General features: G+C 38.6%; 1 protein-coding gene across 4 annotated transcripts in view; it reads left to right on the forward strand.

The window, feature by feature from the left end:
- The window catches only part of BANP (BTG3 associated nuclear protein), a 153,665-nt gene that overhangs the window by 78,554 nt on the left and 62,126 nt on the right, over positions 1-12,985 (forward strand). For 3 of the 4 annotated variants that reach the window (XM_063334812.1, XM_063334813.1, XM_063334814.1), the window contains 3 exons: positions 178-308; positions 4,213-4,275; positions 6,410-6,454. In XM_063334812.1, coding sequence (XP_063190882.1) covers positions 178-308; positions 4,213-4,275; positions 6,410-6,454 — 239 coding nt within the window. Of the gene's footprint in view, positions 1-177; positions 309-2,158; positions 2,425-4,212; positions 4,276-6,409; positions 6,455-12,985 lie in introns of those variants that run through there. The other variant, XM_063334815.1, reaches the window with a different exon arrangement.

A 12,985-nucleotide genomic window follows, 5' to 3' on the forward strand; every position in this document is an offset into this window, starting at 1 on the left:
TGGAATTTGGAATCTACAGGTGAGCAATGAACAGGCATAGGGATATTAACGTATAAATGATCTGCATCTTCTTACTGACTGTATTTCTTTTCCACAGTTTTTAAGTATGTACTGTTGCGTGGCCACTGACGTGAGATATGCACATATAATAAAGCTGGATTTTTGTCTCTCTTTCAGAGGGTTCACAGAGTTCAGTTTCAGCTTCTAATGAGATCCAGCAGAACCAGCCACAGGCACTACACTATGCACTCGCCAACGCTCAGCAGGTTCAGATCCACCAAATAGGAGAAGATGGACAAGTCCAAGTAGTATGTACTCAACTTTATCTAAATGATTCCATTTACAATCTAGATTATTGCAAACTTTGCTTCCGTTGAAATTTAATTTTTTATTTTAAAGAAGTGACCTATCATCACTTCTTAAGTATGATTTTCAGAAAATAACCATTGAAGGCTTATGGGAAAAAAAAATGTAGAGTTATTTGGCAGAAGTCTTCATGCAGGATTTGCTCACACAATTGTTGCAAATAAATGCACATTCATTATCGTATCTAGAATTGAGTAGTCTCTCCCTGGCAGTTTGCTTGCATTTGCCATAATAATAATAGCAGACTTACTAAGCGTATGATTTACACTTTGGAGGTAGTTCTAGCTATGACTTTCAAAACAAAAATGCATTTATTTATTTATTTTCATTAAAAAAACCCTGCATTCCCAGGCATTTTCGAACATCTGTTAGTTGAATCTTTTACATGTGTATTCATTTAGATACATGTATATAAGTAAAAGTTATAAATATTGACATTTTTTAAGCTTGAGACTCCTACCATTACTCAGGCTATGAATATTTTTATATATGGTTTTAGTGTACTCTGAAAAAACTCACCTTGGCTTTAGTTCCCGTGTGCCACAGTTTGACTACAGGGATTGTTTTAAATTCAAAATTTAAAAAAAAGCAGAAGAAAATAATGAAATAATGGATTGTGTGGCATTTCTGACGTGCGGCATTCAGAAATAGTGAATTATAGTTGCGCACTCATTCTTCTGTGGTAGAAACCTGAGGATTTAACGTGTGAAATCTGTCTGCCACTAGCTTTCTGAAACTTTCAGGCTTTGCAGTTTACAGCGTTTACGCGCGGTGATATAACACAGAAACATGTTCAGTGACGGTATTAGTGTTTTGAAGGTACCCAGAAGCCTGAGTGTGGGCCAGCACTCACCTGTGCCGGGCAGTGTCCCAGCACAGAGCAGAAGGACGTGCACAGACACGTATGTACCCGTTCTGCGTGATGATCGCATAAGCCCGCTTTCCCTACAATCCAGGCTAAAAAAACCGGGTGGGAATGGGCAAGTAAACAAGAATCCTTGAGAGAGATTAGTCAGCAGTGTAAACTGTAGTACCTGGTGGTCTGGCTGTTGCAAAGGTTTTAGTCAACACCAGTACAAAGAAGAGTCTGAAGTAGGATAATGAAGAATCTTTGGTAGATACTCGTAGTATTCTCTCCCCAAGTGAGAGAGGCAGTGCAGGGGAGAAGGAGAAAACGAGCCCAATTGGCTAATTTAGACATACAGAATGAAAACTCTTTATCAACACAGGGAATGCTCAAATCTGGTCACGTAGAGCTGCAAATAGTCAGTGTGGAGATGGTGAAGTTGCTTAGGAATATGATGAAGAAAAAAGGGCTATGAAGGACAGATTCTTTTGGAATGTTATCTAAAGAGATGTGTCCGTAAGATCTGCTGAAGGTTTACCAGCGTAGCAATAGAAGAATTAGAGAAGAAAAATGTCACGTAAACTGGGGGGAAAATTTCAAAATGTGTGGCACAGCTTCGAAGGCAACTGCCAGAGCTGTAACCATTGCTTAAAAGGAGGACTTAAATATTAGCCACAGTATTTTTTTAAGGAGTGCGTGGAAGTGGAAGGGGATTGAGAGGAACTCCACACAGCAACTGTAAGTTGTGAGAGTTGTGGAGAGGAAATTGCAGTAGAGAGCACATTGTTTCAAAGTGAAAAAGGTTGCTTATAAAGTAAGAGAAAAGAGAGAGCGGGAGTGTGGGTGTCAGGGATGCTGGGAGCCACGAGCTGGGAGATTCAGATAGGGTTGGAAAGTCTGGGCCACCCCGTCTGTTTTCCCAAAGGCCTTGCCCTTTCCTCTTAGGTACCTGGATACCATATGACTTACATGGAAGTTGAGGACCTAATCCTGGAGAGTGATTGCTGAATGAAACTGGATCCTAAATGCCTCCAGTTACTATTCTCAAACTTGGAAGAGGACTAAAGAGAAGTTCAATAAACTGACTTGCCAACTCCTTTTCCCTCCTGTCAGTTGAGAGCACCCTCAGTGAAATAATGCTCTTTCTGCAGGAACTAGGTGCAAAGGTTCCATTTCCGTTTCACTTTTGCCATACCTTTACAGTATTGTCATGTGAATTTCTTTGTCTCTTGGTTTCTCTATATATTTTCAAGAGCATATCTTCTTAACTGCTGTATAGATCTTTTTATGAGATTTAATTGATGACTGAAAAGTATTTTTCAAGTCTTGAAAGACAAGGTAGAAGGGAAAATTATACGGAATACATGGATAAATTGACAAAATGGGTATGTTTATAGATGTAACTGATGAAAGTTTGCCTCACTGAAAGATCTGGACCTGTCAACTATCCATTAAACTGATCGTGGAATCCGTGAAAAATCCACTAAGACCCACAACCATTATTTAAATGTGATAATTTGTCAAACATATAGAGGGGTCCTAGGTTGAAAAAGATGAAAATGGTATTGCTTTTTGAATTCTAGGGAATGATACATATAGATCAGGCTAAGAGTCATTAGCAAGGTAGTAGTTATTTGTACTATATATGTTTAAAAAAACCAAAACAGTATTGAATTGAATTTGTGAACAAACCAAAAGGCCTGTCCTTGCAGGCAGCTATGTATCTGCAAAAGATGAGTGAGCAGTTCTTTTTTGGAATGCTGCATGATACAGAGGTGAATAAAGTCACCTTCTGCCCCCTCCCTTCAGTCAGAAAGGATTGCTTATATTTGAAAACACTATAAATGGATCTTTTAAATGTTCAGTGCTTTTTCCTGGGAGCCCTGAGAGCTTGATGTTAAGGAGGGAAAGTGATTCTAATCTCAGCGTGGACTGGGCTGTGTTCTAATTTTATATACAGTCCCTATTGTCAGAGTGATACTTTCAGTATGTTTTTTCTCCCTATAAATAGACAGTTTCCTTCCAAAGGAAATGAAACTGTTTGAAATAGAGGGATCTCTGTTTCTTTGAAAATCACATGCAATTGTTCTTGTGTTATAAAATAAGAAGAGCCTTTGACAGAATTCCAAATGATTATCTTTAATCTCTGTCTCATGCAGGCATATTAAAATGAACACAAAGCCTTATAAACCCTGAAGTAGGTTATTTAGAATCCAATCTCCCTTCAGGTAAATCACAGTAGCAAAGACTTCGCTGGGCTAGTCAGGATGCACAAGGAATTCCGTCCACTCTCTTATCCACGCTTTGATCAAATGGTAGGCTTGATACCATTCTGAAGTGGTGGGTATGGTCAGCAATACAAAGTATTAACGTTATTAAAACCGTTAGGGCAGATTCTCCACTAACATAAACCAGTGTAACTGCATTCAAATTAATGACTTAATGCCAGTTTATAGCAGGCTGAGAGACAGTCTTTAGCATGGTACTGTATTTCACCATCGCTGTGTGAATGCACAAAGATATATGGATATTTACAGATACTTTTTAAAACCTCACTCACAGTGAGTAGTTAGCATGGGCATATCTGTTTTAAGAACTGAGTTTCCAAGGTCTTTAAATGGGATTAATGTTTCAGGCACAATGCTGATCTACCAAAGCACGGGAGTGCCATGCTTTGTGTATCAGTCAAAACTGCAGATACTTTGCCTATAGAGAAATGCACTACATTTCTCTGCTGTTTATTATTATGCTTATTTTCTTCCCTCTTATGTGAAAATGATCCATTCTTCAAAGACACTCAGCTTATACTTTGCATAAAAAGATGGTGAAATATGGATGCACTTTATTTTTTTTTGAAAGCTATCTTTAATGGTTTTCATTGAATAAGCATTTTGCTTCCATACGTTAAGCTGTATTGAATCCAAGGTAAGAGCTTCTTCCTCTAGTTGTGATTTTCTTCTGATGCTCCTTGGTGTTTTCTTTTGTTGCGGATCCCACAGGGCCATCTCCACATAGCCCAGGTTCCTCAAGGCGAGCAAGTCCAAATCACGCAGGACAGTGAGGTGAGCCAAAAGTTTGGGTGCCTGTGGAGCAGATGTTGGCCAGAACTTTGGGCCCCAATTCTACAACAGTACCTCTGAGATCTGCTCCCATACGCTGCAGAGACCAGCGAGGGTAGAAGTGAGACCATGTGGTAGAGGCAGGATGAAATGTGTTTTAGGGCAGTAAATGCAATATGTTATTTCTGTCCCTGGAGTTTTTGGGGGTTCTTTTTGTTTGTTTGTTTTGAGTTTGTTTGTTTTTTTTTTTTTTTTTTGCCCTTGACCAGCCAAAACAGCTCTGTCTGCGTGTTACATTAGTGATTGTTGTATATGGCTGATGGTCTTCTCTGGAAATTTAGTACTTACAGAGTATTATAGGACACCAGATCAGGTGCTTGCACTGCCATTGAGAAATGAAATTATTTCAGTTAGGTTTATGAACTGAATGTGTTCAGAATACTCAGTGTCTGTAATTGTGAAAACTGTTGAACAGGAGTTGGAGAAACCTTCAGATGGCGTCTAGTAAAGATACGTTGCAGAATGAAGCGAATTTACCTTCACTACTGATCAAGTAATCTGGCACTGCAGTAGTTGCACTTCATAATTTTTTCCATAAAAATAGTACAGTAGAATGGAAATGGATAAATCCAGTACTCAACACCCAAATTTTGACTTCCCCCCCCGCCCCCCCCCCCGAGGCAAAACAACTATTAAAACCAGCCGAATTGACCTGAGTGAGGGTGCTGTTGTCAGTCATTTAAGAACGTAGAGGCTCCTAACTGCTAAGACTGCTGTGAGATTTCTTGTGCACTTAGGTTTTTTACATGAAGAAGCAATAGCAAAATAAGGTTAAACATAAATGCAGACTACAATTTTAATCTGTATGATTTCCCAGTAGAGTTTTTTTTACTCAACATTAAGCATATCTGCTTGTGGGTTAGTTTAATCCATTTCCAAAGTACCTTAATCACATCTCATAAAAACGCTTTTGGTGCGGAGGAATACTGTTAACACAGGGAGCTATTGTAGAATAAATATTATCGTAAATATTGTATAAATATTATAGTTAAAGGCAGGCTCCTTTGAAGAGCTTGTCAGACCTGGAGAGAAATAAGAAAGAATCAAAATGTTCTGGCTCTAAAGGAATGCATAGTGTGTTACAGTAAAACTCAAGCGGTTCTTGGGAAAAGAGCCGCAGAAAAAATTATGATTCAGCAGATGCTAGTTGTAATTGATCCTGAGGTTCAAACATGCACCGGTGTCCATTGGCTTCATCTGAACTTCCCATGTGTGAGACTTTTAAGGACTACATTTGTCCGTGACAGATGAAAACATCTGGTTTTAAATTTATTACAATGTACACAGCTTCAAATAAGAGGAAGTGCTGCCAGGAAGAGAAAATGCAGAAAACATGCAAATCAAAGAATTGGTATTTTTTCCTCAAATAAATGTGCTATTTCACTGCAAGTCGCTTTGTTTGGGAAGCTGTTTTTTCTTAATCTAAGTGTACTTTTGAAAAGACATCTCTCAGCGTGTGAATAAAAACTTCATTTTGTAAAGATACTGCTTTCCTATTTAGAGTTTGTGACTGCAGTTTCCTTTAAAATAATTTACATTATTGAGAAATTTTTGTAATAGATATAATTCCTGTAATAGAACTATGTTGGTCTTTTGGTATCAAATTTTAATAAAACAAAAAGTAATCTGTTAGCACAGGCAGTAACTTTACACCAAGAAATAGTAAGTAGCACTCCACACACATAAAACTGTTATACTGCTAATTCTAGTTTAGGAAGGGTTTGACTCCAATTTGCAGTTTTATATAAATAAGGAAACCCAAAAACCTTACCTCAAAAGCCATACTAACAAGCTTTGCAGAAAACCACCGTACATCGTACAGTACCTTTCAAAAAGCAAAGCATCCTGGTGCTGAAACGCCTCCTTGCTTTAGTCTGTCTGTCCTCTGTGGTTAAAGTGCTGACCATTGAATTGTAGCTGCATTGCCAAAATAACCCTCAGCAGAATTTCCTAAATTAATAGATTTCCTTAAGATTGAAGTTGTTTAATAACGAGATGAGAAACAGGCCTTTTTCAGGACAAAGCAACTTTTTAAATTCCAAAGTCGTTGTTTATTGTCAATGCTCTTATTTTACAGGGAAACCTGCAGATACATCAAGTTCACGTGGGTCAGGACGGGCAGGTAGGAACAGAACTGAGTTTTAAGCAGCATTTTCCTTTGGTCTTTAAAATTGATGTTGCAGTTGGAATGATCTCACATGATTAATAGCTGTTTCAAAGAGGAAAATCTGTTCTGGTCTTTCTGTTTAAATAAACAACTTGCAAAATGATAAAACATAAGCTAAGTATTTTGTCTGTGGACTCAAAGTATGTGACCAAGCTTATTTCGTTACTCCTGCAAGATACTTTATCCCTGTGTTTAACACCTGCTTGTCTTTGGCCTCTCCGCTCTTACCGTCACGAACTGGCTCGACTGTGTTGTGTACAGTGTGTTCTTTTCTCTCTTATCAACTGTCACCATGGCCAGATGCGGACTGCGGGCCGTGCAAACCTAAGAACATTTATTGCCGAGGTTTAAGCAGCAATTTTTTCATTATATGGCTGTCTTGGGAGAAACAGATCTTTCACATCTGCTTTTGTTCTTTTTGATAAGATGGCTTTATTAGGTGCTTATGCATACATGAGGTAAGAAAAAGAAGCTTTTACTTTGAGTGATGAGTCAGTAAGTGATTAAATTAGCAGAATTTCCATGTCAGGTGTCAGCAAAATTGCTAACATTTGATCTCAGACACACTTTACTAAATGTTGAGCTATATTAAAATATCCACAGCACAAAAATATTCCTGTAAGAAGCTTTCTAGCCAGGCCCCTTGGATAAATGTGTTATGAATTTTTTTTGTTCCTGTTGAATATTAATAAGTTGTGAGACATATGGCTAGAACTTGAATGCTGCCCTGAATTGAAAAGGCTCCCATCGTGAAGGTTCTTGAACTCAAGGGCCTTGAGAAGCTACCGGTACTCTGAACTGTTGACCACATACAGTATTTGGGTGGGGAACCAATGTAACTTGTATTTCAAAAATAATAATGAAAAAAAATCGTAAAGTGTTCTTTACAGAGACTTTAATCAGAAGTACTCTTGCGGAAGTGAGACTAGGAAAGGTGTTTTTTTTTTTTTTTTTGAAACATGTCAGAACTTTTATTTTGGTACTTACTGTTGTTTTTCCTTTGTGAAATACTGCTGTCCAAATTACATCTTCTTAAAAGCCTAATATTGGGTGGTGTTATGTCTACAGTGGCATGTAGATTAAGTTTCTTTTTTTTAGTTATACCCTAGTACCATTATTATTTTTCCCCTTGAAATAGCTAGTATTCCACAAATTGAATCTCTCTTTCTTAAATAGAACCAAAGAATGTAGTTTAAAACATTGTTGTGAGTTCATGCTGTTGTTAAGGGAAATGCTTGGATGACCAGATTTTCCTGAAACCGCCTACGTTAGGCAGGGAGAGGTGGGCCCTTTCGTACAGCAGTAGCATTCAGCCGCGTCTCATGTGAAAATAGTCGTGGAGTAAAAAACCGTAAACTCTAGACTGGTAAAGAACTTCCAAACTCTAAATGCCCATAAATAGAGTCTTGTTGATCACCCGAGCGGTTGCATTAGCAGATGCAAAATAAGGCTACCCTGGAAAAAAGGTGTTCTAAAAGTATGTGTTTGTAAATGTGTGTGTACAAGTGTCTATGTGTATGTATGGGTACATGATAGAGGTTTGTTTAAAGCGTGTGAGAGCGCGCACGAGGTAGGGAAGAAAGGCATGTTTTAATGCTTTTGTTGAACTCAGTATCAGTTTATCCGTATAAAAGCATCTGTACTATTACATGGCATATTATGTTTGGGATAATCTTGGTTCTAAGTGGTTGTGGCTGCACATGTGTATGTAGGAAATAGGTTTAGCATCCAATTTTTATTTTTTTTTTTAACTAACTGCACGCTGGGCCCTGCTTCTAAGTTTATATTGAAAACAAGTGGTGAAATGCTGGGTTTTTTTTTCTGCATACACTCAGCTGCATTTTGGTGCAAAAGAGTAACTGCTGTCTCTTAAGAATCAACAGCCAGGCGCTGTCGCGCTTCAGCTGACATCTCTGCAAATTCACAGGAGCCCTCAAGCTCCTCCAAAGGTATTCGCTGCTTAGCTGTTTTCCAGTGGACCAAAAAATAGGAGCAAGCAAATATTTAGGGGATTTTTATCTCCGTTCTGCGTTAGGCACTGAAACCGTCATCAGCAGTTGAAGCCGTGTCGGCCAGTTTTGCACTGGAGTGGATGAGTAGCTCTCACATGATTCCCTGTCAGGGCTCTGTCCGTGTGCGATGCCAGTGGCTCAGCTGGCTTCTGCTCGTCACCTGATCTCTGTTTAGCCATCATTTTTTGAGCTGTTAGCTCATAAAAACTGCAAAGGAAAACGAGTTAAAACTAAACTGCATTTGTGGTTTTAAGGATGGAAGTTGAAACTAATACATTTTCCTTGGCACTTGCAGTGGGATAAGAGCACAAAAACCTGTCATACGATATGGTTCAGTGGGAATGTAAGTCATAACAATCCAGTAGCTTGCAATCATCTGTGCATGACCTGTGATCAAAGAGACTTCTGTAGTTTTCCCACCTGTCTGTTACTTTTCAGGCAAGTGGCTTTTTATTCCATGTTTTGGACTTAAATGCACGCTGCCAAGGGATACTGAAGAATATTGGTAATAAAGAAAGTGAATAATGAGGCACTTTCAAGACTTCAGTTATTGAGTATTCTTAGCTGATTAATATGTACTTAGTAATGGTACTAGATCTTAGCTTGACTACTAAATTTTCCCTTTGAAAATTCATCTCATGCTACGGATTTCCGCGTGTTATCGTACACTTACCCGATGTCAGGTGTTCTCTCTCTGCAGTTGAGGCTTAGCGCTGCCGCCTGATGTGGGCTTTCACTCAGAATCACAAGTCAAAGGTTCACAAGAAGCTGGGACCGCAAAGCGTGGAGTTGTTAACTTCATATAAACTAAAGCAAAAAATGGCATAAATCTACTATGAAATTTTGTCAGTAAAAATTCCAAGGTGGTAGATACATTTTAAGCTTCATAATGCTAGTAATAAATACTGACTTCTCTGCGTAATGGTGCCAGTTGTTGATTTTAACTTTTTTTCCCACCCTCTTGAATTGTCTGTCCTGGTAGTTGCAACTGAATTTAGATCTTGTTTTTCTGGCATCATTGTTCATGGAACTAATGAAATCATGCCAAAAAGAACGCTTTCTACCTACACATGTATTCTATTAGCTGAAAGTTTCATATTTCAGTGCACGTTTAATAAAAATACCAAACTGCAAAAATAATTAGGCTTCATATTAACTAACACTTGAAGCTGTGGACCAGTGGGAGTTTTTTTTGACTTTGCATTTTATACGTATGAATTACCAGAAGTTTTCTAATTTGTCTTTTTCTTTCCCCTGATTACCCGCCCTCCTTTCTTCCTAACACCATCCTTTTCTTCCTTGGAGCTTCAGTGTTCCGCATCCCAGGAGGTGTTCAATGTGTGTCCTGCACGAGAGGTAGTGCCACAGTGTTCGGAAATGTGCACGGCGTATAAAGAGGTAGAACATGACAATTTCAGTAGTTTGACATTCCTTGATTCTGCATTTTAGACGTTCCATTTTGTACATCCTCACAGCCAGTGTTTCTCTAATTTAGAAATTAATTAAAGCGATGCCAGGCAAATGGTCTTCACCTAATATCCTTATTTCTTAAATTAAAAAAAAAGAGTTTAAAATCTAAAAATGATCAAAAATCTAAATCTTTAAATCTTTAATCTTTAAAATCTAAAATATGATGATACGTATTCCTGGAGAGCTGACAATTTGTTCTGCTTAATGAACAAAAAATTAGTAAGAGTTAGCAGCATTTAGTTCACTTGGTATCAGCATCTGTAGGTAAGTTGGAAGCAGCAGGAGAATCCAGAACAAACAGCATGTATGAGAGGTTTAGCAGAAAAAAGCTAGCCAGTGTAAATTGCTTTTGTAGTATGAGTTTTCTTACTGTGTGTGCATATGAAATAAACATGCAGAATTGCTTCTGCTACATTACGATTTTCAGAAAGAAACCTGGCATCTCATATAGTTGTCGACACAGCGTCTCCCAGATAAGTTTGTAATCAAAGTGGTGCAGCGAGACGCATCCATAACCGCTGAGTTACGCGTACGTAGAGGGAGAGGGGATCACGTTAATAATACATTTTTCTGCAGCTCTGTGTGGAGCAGTGATCGCGTTATCTTTTTCTGAACTTTTCCTCTGACCTTGCTGCTCTGGGCTTCGTGGCAGCCCTGAGGTCTCGGAGCGTTCAGATGCAGGGCTGTGGAGGTAGCACACCAAGCGAGCTTTAGGAGAGCATCCTCATACGTGTGATCATCGTCTGAGAGTAGACGAATCCGATCAGAAAAGATATTCTTGGAAAATTGCCATAGTGTTGGAGAAAATACGGCAGAGCTCAGTGCTGTGAAGTAGCAGCTAGCTGCCGTTGGGCCTGAAAGGTTAGAACGTAGACGGCTATGAGAAACAGATCAGTGAGAGTTTGTCTTTAATGTCCTCAGGAGGGAGGAGTAGGAATCTGATGTCTCGTTCAGGTCTGGTTTCAATACACGTAGTGCAGCCTGTAACACAGCTCAGAGGGAGATATGACCTCATCACCTATGCTTGAAACATCTGTCCTCTCGCTGTACTCCGCTGTAGTCTGAAGCGAAGGGCGAGCTGTTAAATCTTGGAGGAATGGAAAAGGGGGAGAAATGGTTCCATATGTTCAGGGGGAAAAAACCAACCTATTCTAGTAATTCCACCTAATATCCAGTGAATCTTCTCTGTGACTGGATCAAGCTAAAATGAAAATAGGTTTGTTTGTGGAAGAAATTGTTTACAAACCTGTGGGACAGTCTTAAACCAACTCTTTTAAGATCTGGTTTTTGTACCTCTGTTTACCTCCCTGATCATTATTGAGACACACCTTGCTTTGCAGCGGGGGCACCACATCTTTTTTTAAGGTCCGGTTTAATCCACAGCTCAAGCATGATTTCCAGTTATACAGACAAGAATGTGTTCACATATTAACTCAGCTTCTGCTCACTTTTATACATTTTGCAGATGTTCTTTTATTCGGAAAGAAGCTGTTTAATATATTTTCTGGGTATGTATTTTAATTGCCTTTACTAAAGCTTTGGGACAGATACTGCAGTTCCTATCAGTATTAGTAATATATTATCCAAAACGGAGGGAAGAACCGTCTTCTGAATGTTCATATAATGCAGCTAATTAAAAAGTTCTAGATTTAAAAATACTGAAATTCTTTATTCAAGTTCCTCAGTCAAGACTGAATACAACGGAGGAGTTCTTTGCCTCTCCCTAATTTTTAAGCAGTAGAGGGCAGTAGTATTAAGATGATTGTGAGTTACTTTCTCTGCGAAAGCCTGAAGAAATGAGGAGGAAATTTGAAGTGCAAGAAATGTGCTTCTCCGACATCAGCCTTGTGAAGTGTCGTACCGTGGGGACAGCGACACGTTCACAGCGTGAGTCTTTCTGCATGCGTTGCTGACATAGGGGCTGTGTGTGCACGCGCGTGTGCTTGTGTGCAAAGGAGAGCAAGGAAGAGGACCGTAACCTCTGCGTCAGCTGCTCTCCTAGATTGAAAAGGCTTTTTCTGGTTTCAGCACATCTGCTTTGAATAATATGCACGGAGAAACAAACAGCATTGTTAGAAGAAAAACAACAAAATTAAAACCCCAGTATAGTTCAGCTGGAACTTAAAAACTGCTTATATGGTTTTGGAAGAGAAAAAAAAAAAGATTATTTTTAGCTGATACTTCTTCAATAACAGGTTGTACTGAAGTCTTGCAGGTCTGCTTGAAGAGAATAGTTTTGAAACAACGTGCTTTATTCAAATTTAATGTAGAAGCACAATGTATTTATGGATAAAGTAAGATTGCTTAAAATACTTAGGTGTGAGCGTTTTAATTATGATATTTTTCTTTTTTTGTTGCTTAAAGGTAGTGTCTTATGCACCTACGCTTGTTAATTTGGCATTCCATAGAAGAAATGTTCTCCACTTTGCTCCTCAAAGTAGATCTTCAAAAGCACTCACCATACTTTTTAGTTCTGAAAACTTAGTTTGCTAGAGAAAGTAGTATTTTAGCAAATTAAAATCGAGTTATTTAATTTTAAAGCAGTTAAGTGCATTAAAATTTACAAATGTGTATGGATTAGAAAAAAAATAGTGCTTGGAGAAAACCCCCCCACTGCTTAGGTGGTCAGTAACACAGAAAATATCTCTAGAAAAATTAATATTATAAGAAAAACAGTAACATTTGTGTTATTAAGTATGGGTAACTAAAACAGTAGCTGTAGTAAACTGTGTTCGGTGTAGTTTAACTGCAGAATTTAAAATGTGTTTATAGAAGGTTTGCACCTTCTTTTAATTGTAAAGCAGGGTAAGATGCTGCCCAGTAGGACGCTAACTGGTCTGCCACGGCCCTTGTTGGCATTGTTCTGTGTAGGACTCCTGAAACAAATCTGTGCAAGTTATTTACTCCAGGTTATTATATTTGACACCAGAACAACAGAATTCTTCTACTGCAATGTGAAGGGACGGTACTTGGAGAAAATACAGCCCTTCCATGGCAGACAACA

The sequence above is a fragment of the Chroicocephalus ridibundus genome, chromosome 4, assembly GCF_963924245.1.
Source record: "Chroicocephalus ridibundus chromosome 4, bChrRid1.1, whole genome shotgun sequence".
NCBI lineage: Eukaryota > Metazoa > Chordata > Aves > Charadriiformes > Laridae > Chroicocephalus > Chroicocephalus ridibundus.